Source organism: Leopardus geoffroyi, chromosome D3 (assembly GCF_018350155.1).
Source record: "Leopardus geoffroyi isolate Oge1 chromosome D3, O.geoffroyi_Oge1_pat1.0, whole genome shotgun sequence".
Classification (NCBI taxonomy): domain Eukaryota; kingdom Metazoa; phylum Chordata; class Mammalia; order Carnivora; family Felidae; genus Leopardus; species Leopardus geoffroyi.
In genome coordinates, this window is record NC_059339.1 from 28,080,569 (window position 1) to 28,102,797 (window position 22,229).

The 22,229-nt window shown below is 52.1% G+C and overlaps 2 protein-coding genes across 3 annotated transcripts in view; one reads left to right on the top strand and one right to left on the bottom strand.

Annotated features, from left to right (window-relative positions):
* The window catches only part of PPM1F (protein phosphatase, Mg2+/Mn2+ dependent 1F), a 30,156-nt gene extending 10,080 nt beyond the window's left edge, over positions 1 to 20,076 (bottom strand). Inside the window, exons 1-5 of one of the 2 annotated variants that reach the window (XM_045459394.1) lie at positions 19,955 to 20,076; positions 13,501 to 13,747; positions 9,123 to 9,274; positions 3,542 to 3,744; positions 2,688 to 2,876 (exon numbers count right to left, since the gene is read on the bottom strand). In XM_045459394.1, coding sequence (XP_045315350.1) covers positions 2,688 to 2,876; positions 3,542 to 3,744; positions 9,123 to 9,274; positions 13,501 to 13,697 — 741 coding nt within the window. In that variant the 5' untranslated portion in view covers positions 13,698 to 13,747; positions 19,955 to 20,076. Of the gene's footprint in view, positions 1 to 2,687; positions 2,877 to 3,541; positions 3,745 to 9,122; positions 9,275 to 13,500; positions 13,748 to 15,350; positions 15,524 to 19,954 lie in introns of those variants that run through there. The other variant, XM_045459395.1, reaches the window with a different exon arrangement.
* LOC123588391 (GAS2-like protein 1) overlaps positions 17,149 to 22,229 on the top strand; it is a 30,508-nt gene continuing 25,427 nt past the window's right edge. The window contains exons 1-3 of the mRNA XM_045459267.1: positions 17,149 to 17,189; positions 18,549 to 18,614; positions 19,939 to 20,315. Coding sequence (XP_045315223.1) covers positions 17,149 to 17,189; positions 18,549 to 18,614; positions 19,939 to 20,315 — 484 coding nt within the window. The remainder of the gene's footprint in view (positions 17,190 to 18,548; positions 18,615 to 19,938; positions 20,316 to 22,229) is intronic.

Consider the following 22,229-nt stretch of genomic DNA (forward strand, 5'->3'; position numbering starts at 1 on the left):
CCGTTATTGTAGACAAATGCTAAAACCTATCCAATTGTACACTTTATTTTTATTGAACCAACTGTACACTGTATATTTGTAATATGTGCAATTTATTATGTGTCAATTTCATCCCAATTCAGCTATCTTAAATTAATAATACACTTAATTTAAATACTTGCTTCAGTGAATCATTATTTTGGGAGGTGGCCCAGAGCTCCAGGGCCTTCCTCACCTCCCAAGGGTGACAGTGACCAGGAGGTCTGAGGCATGTCAGCTTTGCACCAGGCTCCCACTTTGTAGTTTTAGATGCTGTATGGTTTTCTGTTAAGATGCAAAGTCTGGGGGCGCTTGGGTGGCTCAGTCGGTTAAGCGTCCGACTTCAGCTCAGGTCACGATCTCACAGTCTGTGAGTTCGAGCCCCGCGTCGGGCTCTGGGCTGATGGCTCAGAGCCTGGAGCCTGCTTCCAGTTCTGTGTGTCCCTCTCTCTCTGCCCCTCCTCCATTCGTGCTCTGTCTCTCTCTCAAAAATAAATAAACGTTAAAAAAAAAAAATTAAAAAAAAAAAAAAGATGCAAAGTCTGGGGGCTCCTGCGTGGCTCAGTCGGTTAAGTGTCCAACTTCTGCTCAGGTCATGAATTCACAGGCTGTGAGTTTGAGACCCACGTCGGGCTCTGTGCTGACAGCTCAGAGCCTAGAGCCTGCTTCGGATTCTGTGTCTCCCTCTCACTCTGCCCCTCCCCCACTCATGCTCTGTGTCTCTCTCTCTCAAAAATAAATAAGCATTAAAAAACTAAAAAAAGGGGGCGCCTGGGTGGCTCAGTCGGTTGAACATCAGATTTCGGCTCAGGTCATGATCTCACGGTTTGTGAGTTCGAGCCCCATGTCAGGCTCTGTGCTGACAGCTTAGAGCTTGGAGCCTGCTTCAGATTCTGTGTACCCCCCCCCCCCCACCTCTCTCTGCCCCAACCCTGCTTGTGCTCTGTCTGCCTTTCAAAAATGAATAAACATAAAAAATTTTTTTTTAAATAAAAAAAATTAATTAATTAAAAAAAAAAAAAGATGTAAAGTATGGCTTTGCTGATTTCCATTGAGGCCCGTGCTTAGAGTGTCTGAGGACAGTATACCCCCTTCTAAGTCTCCCTATGAGCCATGTCAACTGGGGCACATCCTTTAAGCTCTCTCAGCCTCAGTTTCTCCAAGTCTAAAATGGACAAAATTTTAGTAGCTACCTCATGGGGCTGCTAGGAGGGCCCCACAGAAGTTCTGCATTCTGCACGTAAGGTTCAGTGGGTGGTTAAGTTCACAGAGGAGGGGCTGGATGGCTTCTTTCAGAAACAAGTGCCTCACCCCTACACGGTTCTAATTCCCAAAGAAAGAATATACCCAGTGGACACCAGCAGCTTGCCAAGACTCTGCCTGGGTGAGCAAGGGAAGGTATTAATCATGGGCTTTATTTTTTGTATTTTCCTTTCTTTTTAATTTTTAAAAAATGTTTATTTTTGTGAGAGAGAGCGCACATGCGCGCGCGCGCACACACACACACACGCACGCACGTAAGCGGGGGAAGGGCAGAGACAGAGGGAGACCAAGGATCTGAAGCAGGCTCTTCAGGCTCTTTGCTGGCAGCTCTTCAGGCTCTTTGCTGGCTCTTTGCTAACCATGAGATCATGACCTGAGCCAAAGTTAGATGCTCAACAGACTGAGCCACCCAGGCACCCCATATTGTATTTTCTCATGCTTTGACAAACTGGGGTACTTGCTAATTCTAAAGAGTGCCTGTCCCAGGACAGGAAATGTCTTCCCCCAGGGATGCAACCTTCATGTACGAGCCAGCTGGTCTGAACCCACTTCCTCAACCATCTCCTCTGTTTCTCCCATCAGGCTGCTTCCCCTGGCCTGGATGGCTAGGGACTGCCCCTGTCTGTAGTCCAGAGCCCATCAGGTTATTCAAACCATCCAAACTTGTGACTTGCCTGCTCTGCCTCATCCAGGCTCTCCTGTGAGGCCAGAGCAAAGGCTCCAGTCATGCTGTGCTCTCTCCCTCTGCCTCCCGACCAACCCTGGTGCCCCCCCCCCCCCCACCATGGCCTTGCATGGTGTGATGTCTCCTCTTGGGCACTGTAAATAATAAAACTCTTCTTCCAAGGCAGGTGTTTGTGCCTGTCACCTTGCCATCCCTGATTAAAAGAGAATCCTTGGCACATTTTAAAACAGACTGACCTTCCCTGTGACGCCTGCACACCCACCAGTGGGGCCAGGCATGCAAGACCAGATGCATGCTTTATGCGGCTTTTATTCAAATGGAAAACAAGCCCCCTTTTACCATAAGAATGAAGTGATTTGATTGCCAACAGAGTTTAGTGGGACCTTCTTTTTTTTTTTATAATTTTTAAAAATGTTTTATTTATATTTGAGAGAGAGAGAGACAGAGTGTGAGCAGGGGAGGGGCAGAGAGAGGGAGACACAGAATCTGAAGCAAGCTCCTGGCTCCCAGCTGTCAGCAGAGCCCAATGTGGAGCTCGAACTCACGAACCATGAGATCCTGACCTGAGCAGAAGCTGGATGCCCAACCCAGGCGCCCCTAGTGAGGACCTTCTGACACCACCAATCGCTTTGATTTCCTTCCTTCGGCAAGGGCTGGGCCTCTCTGATGCTAATGGCTATTGGCCCCAAACTGCACATGAGGCCCATTCACTGGTTCTCACCTCTCGCTTGGCTTTCCAGAGGAACATCTCATCTGTGTGCCGGAAGGCTTCTCTGAGGGCTCCCGCGGGGTCTGTGGGCAGCTCCGGCCGGTGGGCCACGTTGGCGTGCACATGTACAGCAGCATACCTTGCAGCGTCCACCCCTCCATGGCCATCAAACACAGCAAAGTAGGCTCGGTCCACGGGGTCCTGGTAGGGAATGCAGTGGGAATCACACTGACTTTGCCCCGACCAAGGCTGTGACCTGGCCAGAGGCTTTGTCTGCGGGTAGAGTCCAGGTGCTGACTGGGGTGGGTCTGGAAGAATCAGCATGGACTCTGCCATCAGATAGATCAACCTGACTCAAGCATTAGGAACTGGAAGATTTGGAAAAGGACAACTCTCTGGAGTTGGTTTCACCTTCTATACTGAGTTGCTGGAGCATAAAATGAGGTGCGATGTACCAGCGGCTCCCAGTGCTGGAGATAGAGCAGAGCCCAGTAACTGTGAGTCTGGGGCAAATGAGAGAATCCTGGGGCCTCCCCTTATGACAGATTTGGGCAGACCATTCCCCTTCCTCAGTCCCTTAGCTGGGAAAGCAAGGTGGCCACGGTTGGTCTGGCCCAGAAGCCAGACGATGGGACAATGAATAGGACGGATGGGACGATGAATCGGGTCTCTCAGACCTCCTGGGAAAGTGCTCTGCCTCACCTAGCACCTTGGCCTTCAGATGACAGCTACAGCCGTTACTCCTGCTTCGGCTCTGGCTAGCAGCTCTGATGGGAACCCCAGGCGGCCCCCACCCCCTGCACAAGGCCTCCTAGGCTGTTCTGCTTGGGGGCCAGGAGGTGGAAGACTAGAGGTGGAGCACTCACAGACAGGCCAAAGAGCTGGTTGAAGGCAGGAAGGCACACGTGCCGGTCCTCCATTTTGCGGCGAGTATTCCGGATGGCATGGATGGAGACCAGCCACTGCCGCTGAGGAACCCGGGCACTCGAGGGCACCTGCTTCTGCCACTGGCTGCATACATCCCAGAGCTGGTTAAAGAAACTTCGCGCCAGGCCCTTGGCATCCAGCACTGATGGGTATAACAGAAGACTGTTAGGGAGGCACCAACCAGACCAGCTGGGCTCCACTCGCTCTCCCTGCCACCCCTTCCCTGTGGCCCCTTTGGCTCAGCAGACAGCCCCCACCACAGGCTTGCACAGGCCCCATAAGCCCATAAACCCCCAGAGCATTCCGGCCTAGTAACAGGCACACCAGCCTAGTAAACTATGTGTGACAGCCTGTGTCATCAGCAGTGAGCAGTGTCTGGTTTGGCAATATGCACAGAAAGGAACCTCCTGTCCCACAGTGAGCAACTCCACTCGTGGGAGCCCACCCCAAGGAAATAGCCGGAGACGCAAGGACAATTTAAGGATGAAGTAAAGAATCATTTACAATTGCGTGTTAATTAGAAACACTATGTATCCAGTGACAGAATAAATTACATTCTATTCTCTTGATGAAGAATTAAGCTGCTATTAATCATGATTTTCACAACTAAACATGCAATTGCCACATGGCCCAGCCACTGCAGCCCTGGGCTTTTATCCCAGAGAAATTAAAGCTACGCTCACACAAAAACCTGTGAGCCCCAGTCAGTGTTCCCAGCAGCTGCACCTGTAATAGGCGAAAACTGGAAATGGCCCAGATGTTTTTCACCATGTGAGTGGGTAAATTTCAGGACATCATGCCATGGGATACTGCTCGCAGCAGGAAAGAAAGGAAGGAGCTATTGGCAGGTCACAGAAACCCAGATGGATCTCCAGAGAAGTATGTGGAGTGAAAAAAGCCTATCCCCAAACTTACGTATTCTATGATTCCATTCATAGGCATTCTTGAAATGACAAAATTATAGAAATAGAGATTAATGATTGTCAGGACTAGGGACAGGGCATGGGGTATTAGGGTGGCCATAAAGGGTAATGTGGGATCCTCATAGGATGAAACTGTTCTGTATCTTGGCTATGTCAAGATCTTGGTCGTGATACTTAAATATAGTTTTTCAAGATGTTACCATTGTGGAGGGACTGGGTAAAGGATGCATGGAATCCCTCTGTGTTCTTTTTTTTTTTTTCTTTTAATAATGATGGCTTGATGGTTATTCTTTTATCTATTTTGAGAGAGAGAGAGAGAGAGAGTGTGAGTGAGCACAAGCCGGGGAGGGACAGAGAGAGAAGGAAAGAGAGGATCCTAGGCAGGCTCTGTGTTGACAGCGCAGAGCCTAACGCAGGGCTCGAACCTACGAATGGTGAGATCATGACCTGAGCGAAAATCTAGAGTTGGATGCTTAACTGACTGAGCCACCCAGGCGATTCCCTCTGTATTATTTCTTACAACTGCATGTGAGGCTACTGTTATCTCAAAATAAAGTTTAATGGAAAAAAATTACAGTGTAAAACAAAAATGGCCTTTTAGAGTGTGTGAGCACGTAAACTGCTTATGTCATGATATTAAGGAAATGAGAAAAAGAGAACAGAAAATCCCACATACAGTTTGATTGTGAGGACATGAAAAAGCCTTTAGCTGCTTGGACTCGGAAAATAAAATGCAGGAAAGGCATACAATCAAAATGTCAGCAGTGGTTGTCTGCAGGTGGTAGCTCTGCCTGTGAGGTTTTTTTCTTTAAGAATGCTTTCTTAGTGCCTTTTCAATTTTCCATGACAAGTGTTAGCCCTAGTAATCGTTTCAAAATATGCCCATAAATTCATTGATGCTTTGATTGGGAGCCCGGTTTCCTTTCCCTCAAGCATGGGCCTTAGTGACCTGCTCCTAGTAAACAGAATAAAATGGAAGTGACCATGACAGCTTCCTAAGAGACACTGTGGCTCCCACCTTGCATGCTCTCCCTCTCCCTGTCTGTCTGTGTCTCTCTCTGTGTCCTGGTGAATCACTGGCCCCGAGGGAAGCCGGCTGCCATACTGTGAGGATCCTCAAGAAGCCCTGTGGAGGGTCCACATGGTAAGGAACTGAGGTCTCCTGCCAATAGCCAAGTGACTGAACCACCTTGGAAATGGAACTTCTGCCCCCACTGGTTGTAAGCTCGTGACCACGATCTCCTGAGAGACCCTGGGCCAGAACCACCAGCTCAGCTGCTCCCAAATTCCAGACCCACAGAAACTATGGGACAATAAATGTTTAAGCCACTAAATTTTGGGAGAATTTGTTATGCAGCAACAGGTAACAGCTTCTACAACATGGCTTAAAAAAAAAGTGGGGGCGGAGGCTCAGTGGCTGACTTGGTTGGGTGCTCGACTTGGTTCAGGTCATGATCTCATGGTTCATGGTACTGAGCCCCTTGTTGGGCTCTTCCCTCACAACGCAGGGATTCTATCTCTGCCCCTCCTGCTCTCTCTCTCAAGGTAAATAAATAAACATTAAAAAAATCCTATCTAAACCTGTTTTCTAAAGAAAAGATTAACGGGGCGCCTGGGTGGCTCAGCCGGTTAAGCGGCCGACTTCGGCTCAGGTCATGATCTCGCGGTCCGTGAGGGCTGTGAGTTCGAGCCCCGCATCGGGCTCTGTGCTGACAGCTCAGAGCCTGGAGCCCGTTTCAGATTCTGTGTCTCCCTCTCTCTGACCCTCCCCTGTTCATGCTCTGTCTCTCTCTGTCTCAAAAATAAATAAATGTTAAAAAAAAAAAATTAAAAAAAAAAAATAAAGAAAAGATTAACAAGGAACAGGTCCCAAGGAAACCTCAGGTGACATGCCTCAGAGACTCTGTTCATTTCCACATGTAAAGCCCTCCTGGGACTCCTGCTGGCCCAGGTACATGCAGCAGGTACAGGTGAGTCAGAGCCAGTCACCTGGGGGGGGGGGGTTTGAGGGCAGACTGAGGAGTGTCGCAGGTCACACGTATAGGACTTGGGGTGTTGGAGAAGAGCTCCTGCCCAAAGGCAGTGGCTATAGAAGAAAAAGAGAGGCAGAGACAAGGTGGGGGGACAGAGAGGGTCTGAGAGCACAAGAGGCTACGGGAAGACACATCTGAGGGAATCCATGCACCAAGGTGGGGGTGTCTAGAACTGGCCACTGCCGCCATACCCAGGACACAAGGGCCATTCAGGTGTCTGGCAAGAAAACGGGAGACCATCAGGACTGGACTGAGGGGCTGTGGGTACAGGAAGGCTCAGCTCAGGGAAGACAGGTCCACATGCACTTGGCCCAGTGAACCCCCTGCCAACAAGTCAGGACTGTCATTCAGCTGGACTGCACAGCGCCGCCTCCCCCAGTCTCCTCCTTCTCTCCTCTGCAGATGGCTATGCTCGTAGGACTACCTGAGCTGTTGGGCTCCTTTCTTGCCCCTCTGGGCTCTGCTTTTATTAGGCCTGAGACACCCAGGGAGGCACAGGGCACCATGTACCCTCTTGCCTTAGGTTGTTCTACCATTTCCGTCAGTGTGTTTGAACTTGAATCTCGGCTTAAGCAAAGGCAATTACCACTGACAACGATAAGCAATGGATAAGCAATGGGAGTTCGGCCGGCTCACAGACTCCTGATGCCACTGGCAGGAGATGCCTGCTTGTCTGGCTGAGGGCCTCATCCGGGCGCCCATAGGACCTGCTCACTGGGGAGGGGCTGGCTGGCGTTCCCACCTGACACAGCTACAGAGGTCTTAATCATATCTCTGTCCTTGAGCAGTGATGCTTATAACACCTGCCATGATGCCAATTTTGCATGAATGGCTTCGAAATGGTAGACTTAACTACGTTCTGCTCCAGTGACAGGGATAGCTGATCAAGACCACAGGCCCAGGCCTGCGTGGAGGGTGGGGGCAGTCTGTGATTTCCTCCTACATGGGCCCCTCCCTCCTTCACTGGCCTGCGGGAACCCCCAGGTGTAGGGTGCTGCGGGTGCCAGCCACCGCCTGGGGCCTTACTGCCAGCAGGTGGCGCTGGTTTCCCGCCGGGACTCTTGGGTGGGGCACTCCCTTTGTGGGGCTGTGTGCCTGCAGGCTTTGCAGAGGACAATGGCTGCCTGTCACTGTGGGCCTCGGTCTCCCGCAGCTTCCAGACAGGAATGCGAGGCAATGCTGGGATGGAACATGGGCAGGGAGCCAGGGAAAAGGCAGGGCACACGGCTGAGGAGGGCTTGGCACCTGCTGAAGCGAGAGGCCGCATGGTTTTCCTCTTTCTCCCCAGCCTGTTCTTGGTTTGTCCTCAATGCTCGTGCTAATGCTAAGCTTAAAGTAACATAGGTAATAAATACGTGACCTGATGGAAGTAATTATATGCAATATATAAAGAGACAGAATCAGCAAATTGTACAGTAGTCTCCCCCTCCCATCTGCTTGCCTTCCGCGGTCTCAGTACAGGCAGTCAACTGCGGTCTGGAAGATGATCCTCCTCCTGATGTATCGTCAGAAGGTCGACAGTGACCTAACGCTACCCTGTAATGCCAGGTCATTCACCTACTTCATCTCATCATGTAGGCATTTAATTATCTCACACCAACACCAAGAAGGCGAGTATAGTACAGTAAGATATTCAGAGAGAGACCACACTCATACCACTTTTATGACAGCATATCGTTATAACTGTTCTATTTGAGTATCAGCTATTGTTGTTAATCTCTTACTGTGCTTAGTTTATAAATTCAAGTTGCTCATAGGTATGTGTGTATAGGAAAAATGCAGAATGTATAGGGTTTGGTACCATTTGCGGTTTCGGGCCTCCCCTGGCGGTCTTGGAATATATCCCCCTTGGGTGAGAGGGGGGATCCTACTGTATTAGGAAAGTGAAAGAAAGACATGCAAAATAAGAGCCCTGACTATTTCTGGGTTCCTCAGGCTGGGCGGTGTGGCTTGGGGCCCACCCCGCTAGCCAGTCTCCCAGGAGGAGGCAGACAGACAAGCCCCATCGGCCCATCCCCAAGCCAGCTTTCAGACACTGCAGAGTCTCCACCTGACTGGGTCCTGAGTTGGATTGGCCCAGGCAACGGGCCCAAGCTCTGGCATTTTCTACCAGCTGGACCCTGAGGCCGCCCCCAGCAATGGCTCACATCACCCTCCTGACTCCCACGCCACCCTGGGGCAATGTCAGCTGAGGCAGAAGAGCAAGTGGGTGGCTGAGTTACCACCTCAGTCTCCTCCCATGTAAAATGGGAAAAGCGTTATTCATCTCCTGAGCTGTTCTGAAGCTCAGCTGCCCTCCCTCTGCTGACCTTGTGCTGGTGTGTTTTCTCTGCACCTCCATTCTGCCACACTGTTATGAACACATGTGGCCAGCGCTGCCCTTTTGTGGCCCTCAGCCACATGCTGCCTGAGACCACCCCTCTAGCAGCAAAATAGGAAAGGCTGTGGAGCCCAGGTGAGCCCTGACATCTCCCAAACTGGCACTCCTCTGAGGCCTGTTCCTTGTCTGGCTGGTGAGTCTGTCATGGGCTAAGCCTCCAGGCCAGGGAGGGAAGAGAACTCACGGGTCACAGGGGCCTTCTCTTCCTCGTTGTCATCTTCCTCCTCCTCCTCCTCCTCCTGTCTGGGCAATTTCCTGAATTCAGAAAGGTCCATCTGCAGCAGCTGGGAAACCGCCTCGTGGGCCAAACATGAAGCAAGTGGTGGGGGAGCATTCCTGGGGACAGGAACAAGAAGTGAAGTGGGGCTGGCACTTCAGCAGAAGCTAATACCCCAGTGCCTACCCGAATGTTCCAGATGAGAGACCTCCTTTCCACTCAGGGGGCCCTGCCGGAGGTAGTGATAACTGCTCGCACCACAATGTGCAGCCGCAAGGAGCAGGTCAGCCTCCGGGCCTCAAGGAGCTGGATGGGACATCCACTCAATGCCATTCATCAGGTCCCAAGCTACACCAAACATGGGTAGGGCTGGTGGGGAAGAGATGTGTCTGCTGGCCCCCGTGACGGGGCCGGACAACTGCCCAATATCCAGACTGTTGACAGCTCATGGTCACCAATACCACCTGGGGACCTCTAGGGTTTCGAGTCTTATGGGTTGAATTGTGTCCCCCCAAATTCATATGTTGAAGTTCTAACTACCAATGCCTCAGAATGTGAGCTTATTTAGAAACAGATGCAATTAGGTCACACTGGAATAGGGTGGGTCCCTAATCCAGTAACATACAGGAAATTCAGACACAGATGCACACAGGAAGAACTCTATGCGGACATGAAGGCAGAGGCTGGGGTAATGAGCCAGAAATCACCAGAAGGAACCAGCCCTGCTGATACCCTAATCTTGGACTACAGCTTCCAGAACTCTGAGACAACACATTTTTTTGTGTTTAAATTGCTTGGCCTGTGGTGCTTCTCACACCATGTCCATGGAAAGCCTTCCATGGCTCCCCCATGTGTAGGGGTCAATCCCCTTGGTGTCCCTATACCTCTAGATGCATCCTGACCCCAGAATCTGCCTCCCCACCAGTGGGAGCCCTTCACAGGCCAGAGGATGTGTGCTCATCCTTGTGTGTCTGTTCTTGAGGGCTGGGGGGCAATGCCCAGGGTAGCCAGCAATTCTCTGCTGGGCAGATGTAACTGGCTTTCCCCTAAGGGCAACCACTTCCCAACAGCCAGACAAATGGATCACTTCTCTTTGGGGGCTGGGTGTCCGTGGTGTGTCTATAGATGGTCTTAGGAATCTACTGGGATGAATTTGTGATTTAAAAGGAGAAGGTGACTCAGGGGAGAAGCCTCTGGAACTGCCTTTAGAAAACAACCAGCCAAGACATGAGAAATGAGTTCCTCTGCTGTTTGGGGATTTCCTGCTAACTACTGGTTTTCCTTGTTCAAGCAGGGAGAAGGGGCGTTGCTCCCGGGGAGGTGGTGCTGTGACTTCCTGCAGGCCTGTAGAGGCCACCAGGGTCAGGGAAGCAGCTTCCAGCAGTGGTGACTCAGACAATGCTTGGCCTCAGGCCACAGGCCTCACTGCCTGGATGCACTGTCCACCCCCATTCAGGGGTCATCTGCCCGTGCACCCTCCAGGCCCGTGGGCCCTGCAGCAGTCAGAGCTCCTAAAGATTCCAGAAGATGCTACAATGAACAGAAGGTGTGTGCAAGACCTAGGTACCCAAGAAATGCTCTAGTCCCACTTGCCTGCCTCAGGATTTTCAAATTTGCAGTCTAGTAGCAAAGACAGAAATGCAGATGAATAATTATAGTGTAAGGTACAAACTGCTTGGGGACCTGAGACAGGACACAGAACCGCTAACAAGGGGGAAGACAGGATATAAATCATTGCACCCTTGAACTTGGTGATCTGACTTCCTAACAGTCTTATGAATGACACCATTTGCAATCTGGAAAAACGCCATGTGCCACTATGCTTACAGCCCCTTACACCCAGGGGCCTGCACACCAGTGACAGGAACAGGAAACAGACGGACAGGAGCCGACCAGGAAGCTGCCAGGAACGTGCTGTGGGGTGTTCCTGACAGACACAGTGTAGACAACACGTGACCACATGTGTGACTATCGGGTCTACACAGGGAAGAAATACTAGAAAAGGATGAAAATAACTGAAGATAAATCCCTTAAGATGACTGGAAAATACATGCCTTTACAATATTACGTTTTTGTTTTAAGTAGGTTTCGCGGAGCCCAACGCTGGGGCTTGAACTCATAACCCTGAGAGCAAGGCCTGACTTGACATCAAGAGTCGGATGCTTAACCGACTGAGCCACCCAGGCATCCCCACAATATTATGTTTTAAAAGTGTTTTAAGATGGATTTATTAGGGGGCTTACAGGGGCCATGACCCTTGGCCTCTCCCTCATGGCTAATGATCTCAGGCCTACTCCACCATCCTGCTAATTAAGAGGGTGCCTGTTCAACACCTGAGCCCAGGCACTGCCACTAGGGCCTCATGAGGTCCCATGTCACCTCAAGCAAGTCCTGCTTTTCTCATCCATGTAGCCTGAGACACATGGCCTCTGACATAACTAAAACTCCCTCACCCCCATGGCCCTGCACCCTGCAGACCCCTCCAACTGACCCCTGACTTCTCCAGCTCAGGCCCATCCCTAGGCAGGAGGGCTGGTCACTTGCTCCTGCCACTGCCTGGCTGCCCTCCTCTTCCTCACCCCCTTGCATCTCCATCACCACAGAGCAAAACCAGCCATACCTTCCGGGATTCCCGCCCCTCTGGGCATGTCCCTCCTCTCTGTTCTTCCCTCCACACACCGGCAGCTGACTGACTGTTCACACTGGTAGCTTGTCCTTCTTCTGACTCTGAGCTACCAGCCTGGGGCTCTCTCCCACCTCCATCCCCAAGTCACTTTCTCTTTATCCCTGTGGACATGTCTTCATCCCTGGCATAGCAGGCACTATGCTGGTGCTCTCACTCTCCCCAGGCTCTTGGCTCTCATGCAGGGGCAGTCGGGGTACCAATCCTCCCTGGCTTGCATTTCCCCCCCGCAGCCCCTAAGCCCTCACAGAAGTCCCAACGGCTGCTGTGGGGACAGACCTTGTGGCCCTGGGCCCTGAGGGAGGCAGAGCCCTGGGAGCCCTCCTCTCCCCTCTCCAGAATCTAGCAACTTCGGCCTACTACGTTTCACCAACTTGCTTTATGCCACCTGCCTCTAAAATATTTCCTCAAAGCAGAAGAGAACAAGCCAGTAACACCCTTTGCACATGCCACACCCTAAAGGGACATGGTCACCGGGCATGTCTTCCTGAGCTCTGTGGGCTGTGGGACTGTCAGGGTAGACACGGGCCAGCTCACACTGACCTTCACGCTCATTGACTCAGGCTCCTACCCCGTATGCGGTGAGCAAGAGTCCTGAACTCTGCTGGATCCCACCAAGCAGGCCCTCAGGGCAGGGTGTGTGTGCAGGGATAGAGCTGACCTGCCACAAAGGAAGCATGCTTGGGGACACTAAAATAAAATGCCAGTATGCTGAGGCCAGGTGTGTGTCCCACTTTAGGGGTGACACAGTGACTAGGGACTGTGGGCCCAGCCCCTGGGGAGGGAGGAGGTTCACACAGATGCTGCATGGCCTACTAGCCCTTACTATCTGTTTCTTTCTCCCTTCAAATCTGCTAAGCTTGCTGTGTCTCATATCTGCGCCTCAGCTGCCACCTGTGAACAGCAGACGGTACAACCTGGTCATTGTGGCCACGGGCAGAGTGGTAGGCACACGGCCTGGCCCTTGCCCATCCTGAGGCCTTGGACAGCCTCTTAACTCACCTGGCCTTTGCCTCCCCATCTGTGAAATGGGACAGAAACAGGATCTGCTGCACCTGTCATGGGTTCAACTGTGTCCCCCCCCACCCCAAAAGATATGTTGAAGACCTAACCTGCAGTGGCTCAGAATGTCACCTTATTTGGATTTAGGGTCTCTGCAGGTGTAAGAGGAGGCCATACTGGAGCAAGGTGGGCCCTAAATCTAATAAGACCGGTGTCCTTATGAGAAGAAACCCAGACACAGAGAGAATGCCACATGAAGACAGACACACGGGGGGAATGCCATGTCACGATGAAGGCCAGACTGCTGTGATGCATCTACAGGTGAAAGAATACTAAGTCCTGCTGGCAAGAAGCTAAGAGAAAGGCCTGGAACTAATTCTCCACAGTCTTTGTTTGAGAGAGCACGACCCCGCCGACACCTTGATCTCTGACTTTTGGCTTCCAGAACCATGAGACAATACATTTCTGTTGTTCTAAGCCACCCAGCCTATGAGTTTATGATGACAGCCCTGGGAAAGCAATGCAGCACGGTTATGGGGATGGAAGAGGAGGCAGGATGTGTGGGGTGAGTGGCAGCTGAGGTCAAGTTCAACACATGGCACATGCCAAGCCCGTTGCTCCCATCCCGTGTGGTCCCCTCCTGGCTGGTACACCGCTTACCTGCTGCTCAGGAAGCCCATCGCCAGCTCGGCCAGCTCACCCTCCACCTCCTCCTGACTCAGCACTGTTCCTGGGACCTTCCATGGCAAAGGGCTCTCTGGGCTCAGTGGGGCTGGGAAGTCACGGAGGAAGGCATCCAGGAAGCCCGGGATCTCCTCTGCCATTTGGCTGCTCTGCTGTGGGTCTCCAGAGGCCATGTCCACAGCATCCCGGGGGGGCTCTGCCGGGGTTCCGGGTGATCTTCACTCTGAGGAGAGATGTGAGGGTCAGCAAACACAGTGCCCTGCTCTTGGGGTAACTGTGCCCTCACCCCACAGTGTTGAGTGTGTGGTGCCTTGCTTTCTCTCCTTTACCTTGAAACATCATATGGCAGGTACTACACCAAGCCCAGGGCCTCAAGGCAGAAGGGCAGGGCTACTGGCTTCACATATAGTTCAGAACACCCAAGTAAGTGGGAGCAACGACGCTGATCAGTGTCCTCACATGGGTCCAAGAGGGGATACTTGGGAGCCCAAGAGAAGTAGCCCAAGAGAAGGAGACAGAGCTGAGATCAGAGGCCACATGGGTGCCCTGAAGGAGAAGTGACAGAGAAGGAAGGTGTGTTCCTGGTGGAGGATGGCTGGCATGGCCAAAGGCGGGCAGCAGAGGGACTCCGGGGCCAGGCCATTGAGGCAAAAAAACACAACAGGTAATTCAACCTGACCCTGGGACCTCGGGAGCCAGAAGGTGAGGAAGTGATACCATCAGGTCTGTGAGCATAGAAGAGAGAAGGGACATCGGTCAGGGGAAGAAAAAAAAAAGAGTCTGGACAGTGCCAGGGCCGACCCTGGGCTGTTTTGGACATGGACAAGAGGGGGAGTAGGAAGGGGCCCCAGAGGCTGCAGGGCACCCCAGGGGCGTGGGCAGGACAGAAGCCAGGAAACATCTGGCTTGGGGACATCTGTGATGTGTTTTCTCCAACAGGAGCAGTCCTGGGCCTCCTAAGCCCTGGCTGAAGGAGAAGCACCAGGGAGAGCCCAGGCTGCTGGGTACTGGGCACTGGCTCCCACCCGTCAGGCTCTTCCTCCCTCATCCTCAGGAAGGCCAAGGGCTTACTAGCTGCCAAGCCATAACAACCTTGGGAGCCAGGACGAGCCCCCATTTCACAGAAGGGAACAGTGAGGCTTGGAGAGGGGCAGCCCTTTGACAATGGACAGTAGGGTCCAGGAGGGATTCTGGAGCCTACAGTCATCACCACCCTGCCCAGCTCTTCTCCCACGAGGGCCTCACTCACTCATGGATCCTGCCCTATTATCCTCCCCAAAGTGGGCCCCCAGCTCCTCTCTCCCAGCTCAGGACCTCCATGCACTGACAGCCCATCTTCTTCCCTTACCCTGCCCCCTTGGGCCAGCAAAGGCCTGTCTGTCAGACTCCTGCGTGGCCCGCCTGGACTCCTGCTTCTCATGTTCAGCCCTCTAGACTCAAATGGGTCTGGAGCCTGTCTTCTGGCATACACCCTTCCCTGTTCACTCTCAAAGCCCCACTTCCTACCCTACATCCAGGTGTGCCACACCCTGGCCACCAAGCACAGGCGCCTGAGCCCACCTGAGCATAGGCGCCTGATCTCCAGGTTTGTGAGTTTGAGCCCCACGTCAGGTCCTGCGCTGACAATGCAGAGCCTACTTGGGATTCTTGGTCTCCCTCTCTCTCTCTCTGCCCCTCCTCTGCTCTCTCAAAATAAATAAACTTAAGAAAAAAACCCAAAAAGCAGAAAAGCACAGGGTGAAAAGGAGAGGGAAAGTTCAACGTCTAATCTGGGAGAAATTTGGAGGGACATGGGAGGTAAACAAAAAACAAACAAACAGGGGCACCTGGGTGGCTCAGTCAGTTCGGTGTCTGACTTCTGCTTAGGTCATCATCTCCCAGTTTGTGAGTTCGAGCCCCGCGTTGGGGTCTGTGCTGATAGCTCGGAGCCTGGAGCCTGCTTCGGTTTCTGTGTCTCCCTCTCTCTCTCTCCTCTCCTCAGATCATGCTCTGTCTCTGTCTCAAAAAGAAATAAACATTAAAAAAAATTAAAAAAAAACAAACAAAAAACAGAAAACCTCTCTCTTTCAGAGACTTGTCAAAAGTTGACTTTTTAAAGTGGCCACAGAAATAATATAGAAATAAGGGCACTTATGATGGAAGGTAACGGGGACAGATTTAAAATCACTGCCATTCTTCACGTTTACTTACAAATAGACGTAAGTACAATGTGACCCCAGGTTACAAAAGGCAAACAGATAAAAAAAAAAAAAAAAAAAAAAGATGGTCAAAGAGAAGCAGAAATCAGGACAAGAGCAGGTCGGAAAACTGTATTCTAACCATAAAGGTGAGACTTTGTGAACTGGGAAGATCAGAAAGGGCTGGGAGCCTTGTGGGGGGCGGTGAGGGTCAATCGGGGAGAAGGCAGGCTGGCAGAGCCGCACAGCACAGCAGAGCACAGAGAACCAAGCTGGAGAAAAATAAGAAGACTGAATTTCCCAGCAGCCTCTGACACCCTCAGCCAGAGAGGCAGGCCAAGCCACTTCTTCCACCTCTGGCCTGTTGCTTAGGGGGGAGACAAATGTGAGTACCGCAGAGCTGCCCTCAAGCAACAGCCTGCACCCCCACTCCTCCTTCATGAAATGCCTTCTGCCTCCCAGCAATTCCGAGCCCAGAAACAATACTCTTACAGGCACTGGAATCTTAGGCGGCACAAAGAGAGAGCCTCTTAAGTGTATGATTAAGACCAAAATGAGAGGAGGGCTTGCTCGCTAACCTCCCCAAAATGCACAGGAGGGCCCTAGTTTGGGGCCCTCCTCCCCCGCCCGCCCCCCCCCCCCCCCCCCCCCCCCCGTGTAAATAAAGCACAGAACTCAAGACCCTTCACCTGCCACCTCACTTGCCAGGGGGCATTTGCTCAATGTTCTGGAATGCAGGAACCTCCTTGGGATGCTGTTTTCTGTGCCTGAAGTCCGCTTCCCCAGAGCCTGCCCCTTTCCCTGGGGGTTGGTGGCCCCTCCTCTCTGTTTCTGCCCCATGCCCACTGCCCCAAGCCCAGGGTCAGGCACAGGCCTGGATGGCAGCCTGTGACATGCCTGCTGAGTTGGGTAGGGGTCAGGGGTGAGTGGGGACGGCAGCACGGGTGTGATAGTGCTTGTGTGCATGCTTGGCCTGTATTTGCCAGGGTGTGACTGGCTTATTCCCAGGGCCTGCGCCAGCTGCCCTCCTTTGTTAGACAAGTGGGTGGCCCAGAGCCATCCTCCCTGCTGAGGACCAACCAGGCTTGTCTCTGTATCACCTGGCTGAGGCAAGGGGCCAGGAGAGGAACCAGGACACGGCTTTCCTTCCCTGGGGCCCAGCTGGGGTAAAAGTCAAGAGTAATTTCCTTCCTTGTCCTTTTTTTCAACAAACTCCAAATCTGTGATGTCTGGCATACAGTTATAAGCAAAATAATCCCTGCCCCCAGGAGCCTAGGGCCAAAAGATAAAGGCATGAAGACGGCAGGAGGGAGAGATTCCGAAAGTAAAGGGGGCCCCAGAGACAGCCCCAGTGCTAGGAGGGGCAGGGGACGGAGCTGTGGCCCTGAGCTCTTGCAGGACCACCTGGAGGGGGCAGTCTCAGCAGCCAGCTGGCAGGTGGTGCAACATGAGCCAGAGCTCTGTTGGGCGCCCTGACTGCGTGCATTGGTGAGGGGTTCTGAGGAGGGGAGCTCATGCGTAACGTCTGTGCAAATCATTAAGGCCCAGGGGTGGGCATGGGAGGTACACTGGGCTACCAGCCCCCTTGTCACCTGCCTCAACCAGACTGGGCACACTTGGCCCATGGCCGGGTCCTCGGGACTCCGGGAATGATGCTGCTCGTCGGCTGGCAGCTGCGGAGGCCAGCATAACGGTGCCGCCAGCCTACATCTGCCAGGGGCCCGAGGCTGCCAGCAACAACGGCAGTCTTCCTGCATCTCCGTCTTTTTACCTCCCGGCAACCTGTTGTCATTAATCCCCCTTTACAGGTGGGGGTTGCAGCAAAAGAACCAAGTGAGTTGTTGGAAGTCCCTCAGTGGGGTTCACACTCGGGAGTCTGTGGATCCTGGCCCCTAACTGCAACAGAAACCCTGCCCACCCATCATTGGTCACCAGCCTGGGGATTCAGTCCCTCTTGGCTTCCCTTCTTTCATTTCTGTGCTCATCACCCTGGTCCAGCCCCTCACCTCCGAGTTCCTGTGCCTTGCCTCGTGGCATACCCTTTTGCCCCTCAGACCTCTTTGATCCAAGCTCTGCTGAAACTGTCACACCTTTGGGTCTAGCACACGTTCTTCCATGTGCTAGACCCCAAATAAAAAATACTTATTTTCCTCTAGTTTATCAGTTTTGACTCATAAGCTCAACTAATGCATATGTGTACAACTGCATTTTTCTAGATCGTGTGGACAAAATACTTGAGAGTCCTGCTTGACTTCAGGAGGTAGGAGTAATGCAAAAAATAGCAATCCTTAAGAACGGAAACTGCATCGTTACAAAGTATCGCCTTCATCTTTAAAAACTTGTCCGTAAATGGAGAATTTTCTTTCTTTATTCCTAAGCAACCGCGGGGAAGAATATGGTGTCAATTTTCCAGATCCTTTTCTACATACGTGACATTTTTCTCTTTAAAAAACGTGGTAAGGGGCGCCTGGGTGGCTCAGTTGGTTAGGCGTCCGACTTTGGCTCAGGTCATGATCTCATGGTTTGTGAGTTTGAGACCCGCGTTGTGCTCTGTGCTGACAGCTCAGAGCCTGGAGCCTGCTTTGGATTCTGTGTCTCCTTCTCTCTCTGCCCCTCCCCAACTTGTGCTCTATGACTCTCAATAAATAAATAAATGTAAAAAAAATGTGGTGAAATATACATGACCTACAATTTATCATTCTACCCCAATTCTTAGGTCTACGGTTCTATGACATCAAGTACATTCACACTGTTGTGCAACCACTTTTTACAGGTGTTACTTTCTCTGTACTGAAGTCAGGAAGCCCACCCCTGTCTTCTTGGGTGTTATCATGGCCCTTTGTGCAGGGAACCTGGCAAGTGTGACGGCAGAAGCAAGATGCTGGCTGCCTTCTGCCACTGCCAGTGGGTGGTGTAGGCTGAGATAAGCAGCCTGAGGACTGGCACCTTCAAAGAGGAAGTTAAAACATTCTTTGGAGAACAGGGATCAGCAAAGAAAGGTTTTTAAAGACAGGGTTGGCCTCAGGCAATATCTCAAAAGGAATTCTACAAATGAACTTGTATAGAGGTTTACAACTTTCAAAGTGGTCTTCACATTGGTATTTGTTTTGATGCCTCTTGCACAACTAGGCTGAGAAGTACATGCTGTCAGGCCACACTGTGAATGAAGAAATAGGCTTGGGGAGGGTAACAACCCGCCTAAGGTCACACATGAGGAAATGGCAAAGCCGGACTCACATGAGGTCTTCTGATGCCTTTTGTCACTTTCAGCTCAGTTGTAGGAAGAAAAGAGTGAGATTTGACAACAGGCCAGATATGGGCATAAAGGGCAGAAGTAAGCTAGAGATGACCTCAGAGTGTTGGCCCTACATTCTATCTCCCATGGTGGGAGTACAGCTCGGCCCACAGAACTTGTCCCAGGAAATACCATAAGGACCTGTGTTCTGCTGGATGGAAGGCTGTGGGGGAGGAGTCCATCACCATCAACCGGTCCTCACCATGTGTTAGGTCCTGCATTAAAATATCTACAATCAGGTGTCATTTCTCCCTATTGCACAGAGGTTGGGAAGCTTGGGTGAGGTCACACAGCTACCAGTGGTGGTGGAGTCCATCACCTCCCTGCCTGAGATTTAGATTTCACACATCTGGGGCTAAAGTTGCAGCAGTCCAAGGATTCCCTTTTATTAAAACACTCACTTTAAATACACTTGGAAGAGGGCCATGGGTGGAGGCAGGCCTTGGGGTAGGGGCACGTGGGCAGAGGTGTGCTCTGGCAAAGGTGCAGGGACTGGTGGGGTAGGGGTCAGGGCAGTGGGTCCAGGCCAGATGCTCCTAGGAATGGGAGCTCGGTCCGGGCAAATGGGGGGCACGTCACCCCTCAGCATCCATTCCGCTTCACCGCCCCCAGTTCCCACCTGGCCTTCGGTTCGGCCACACCCCCGTCGGCCCAATGGCCCCCCAATTCTACATACTTGTCTTCCCTGCCGTCCAATTCCCTGCCTCGAGTTCCTCAGGCCCCCAAGTGTTCCCTCCGCTCTTCAGCTTCCCTACTCGGCCCCTGAACCCCTTGGGTCTTCCCATCTCCGCCTCCTTGCCTCCCCAGCCCCCTATTCCGCACCCTCTGGTTCCTCAGCGCCTCGTTTCACCCCTATATGCCTCAGGTCCCCACCTGAGCCTCACACCAGCGCGGTCAGCCCTCCGGTCCCACGCCCCCCGCCCCGGGCTCCTCATTCCCCAGACCCCAAGGGCCTCACCTGCTACTCCGCCACTCCGGACCCTGCGAGCCGCTCCTGGCCGGCCCCGCCCACTTCCCGTCCCCCGCCGCCGCGGCCTCGCGCAGGCGCAGTCGGACGGCGGGCGGGCGGGGTCAGGCCTCTGCTGCCCCCTGGTGGCCTCGCGGCCCTTTCATTACAAGTGGTGAAGAGCAGCGTCGCACCCAAAGGGTTGTGCGGCCACGCAGCGCCCCCCCCCCCCCCCCCATCCTGGATTCTGGAGCAAAAACGCTCACTAGCGAATTGTTTCACTTCTCGAGCCTTGGGTTGCTGGGTAGACGGGGGAAAGCAACACCTACGTCACAGCGCCCAGACATTAAGCAGCACGTGTTGTCGGCGGCTGGTGAGTGGCAGAGCAGGGTCCGAGACTGCCCCGGGGTCCGCGGACCACCAGGCCAGGGGGCACAGTGCCTGGGGCCCAGCATACTTTTAGCGGTTGTGTTAGTTTCTTATTGCTGCTGTGACAATTACCACAAACTTACACAAATGTATTTATTTATGATTCTGGAGATCAGAAGTCCGCAGAGCTCTCAATGGGCCTTAAGTTCCTAGTGTCGGCAGCATGCGTGCCTGAATTTCTGGGTGCTCTGGGTGGAATCCGTTCCTTAGCCTTACCGATTCTAAAGACTGCCCATTCCTTGGCTGGCAGCCTCTTCCGTCTTCAAAGCCAGGAACATTAGGACAAGTCCTCACGCTGCCACCTCTCCGACTGCCTCCTCTGATTCCGTTCCATTTTTAAAGACCCTGTGATGACTTTGGGCTGCCCAGATGATACATGGGTAATCTCCCTATTTTTTTTTTTAATTAAAAAAAAATTTTTTTTAATGTATATTCATTTCTTGAGAGATACAGACAGAGCACGAATGGGGGAGGGGCAGAGAGAGAGGGAGACACCGAATCCGAAGCAGGCTCCGGGTTCTGAGCTGTCAGCACAGAGCCCGACACAGGGCTTGAACTTGAGAACTGCGAGATACCTGAACCGAAGTCTGATGCTTAGCCACCCAGGCGCCCCTCCCTATTTTAAGGTTAGATGACGTGAAACCTTCATTCTGTCTGCAACCCTGATTCTCCTTTGCCATGTACTCTAACATCAACACAGATTCCAGGTATGAAAAGAAAACATGGACATCTTTGGGGGTGGGGCATTTTTCTGCTACCAAGAGAGGCCCATGAAAATGTTTTCTTTTAAAGCTAGAATAAATGAACTTTTAGATCAAAGAAAATGTTTTAATATATGATATTAATATATTCATCTTTATATCAATGCATTTGTAAAGTATAATTTAAAAAATTTAATGGGGGCGCCTGGGTTGCTCAGTCGGTTAAGGGTCCGACTTCAGCTCAGGTCACAATCTCCTGGTCCGTGAGTTTGAGCCCCGCGTCGGGCTCTGGGCTGATGGCTCAGAGCCTGGAGCCTGCTTCCAATTCTGTGTCTCCCCCTCTCTCTGCCCCTCCCCCGTTCATGCTCTGTGTCTCTCTGTCTCAAAAATAAATAAACATTAAAACAAAAATTAAAAAAAAAATTAATGGAGCAAGGACTCTCAAAAGTCATTCTGCAGCCCCACCTCCTTGACTTCCTGGTCCACATACGGGCCTGTATCCTTCCCAGGAATTAGGGTCTCTGGGATGCTTCACTAACAGGAGGGGTTCAGTGAAGCAAGGAACCTTGGAGAACTAGCAGTTGGCTGACATGAAAGGAAGCCATTTTGGGTGGGGGTGAGTCTGAAAGGCAGGGTGTGTTTAGGTGGAGAAAGCAGGGTGGGAGAGGGGCGCTGGCTCATCCCATTCTCCTGCTTAGACCCTCCTAGATCCTATAACCTCCTGTTAGTGTGGTGACCCCAAGAAAGCTTGAGGTTACTTTTATAACTTAAGACCTTAGACATGTTCCTTAGCTCAGCTGAGCCTGTTTCCTTACCAGAAAAGTGGGGACTACAGCAATATAGCAACCACACGATCTGATGGGGTCATTGTGAGTTGTGAAACCCTGAATCGGTGTTTCTCATAGTGTGTCCAGACCACTGACATCAGAATGACCATGGGGGGGAAGTTTGAGAACCATGGCACAGGTGAAGTGGTGTATGGGACAGGACCTCCTGCACTGTGAAGTGGGGTGCCTGTGAAAGCTGGTTTACCTGCAATCCTCTTCAGCTGGGGCCCATATTAGACTCTTTGGAGCACTAATTCTATTCAAGGTCAGCGGCTTAGAGATGACAGCAAAGTGAAGTAGTGCCCCTTGCACTATGGAGCTGGCCCCATA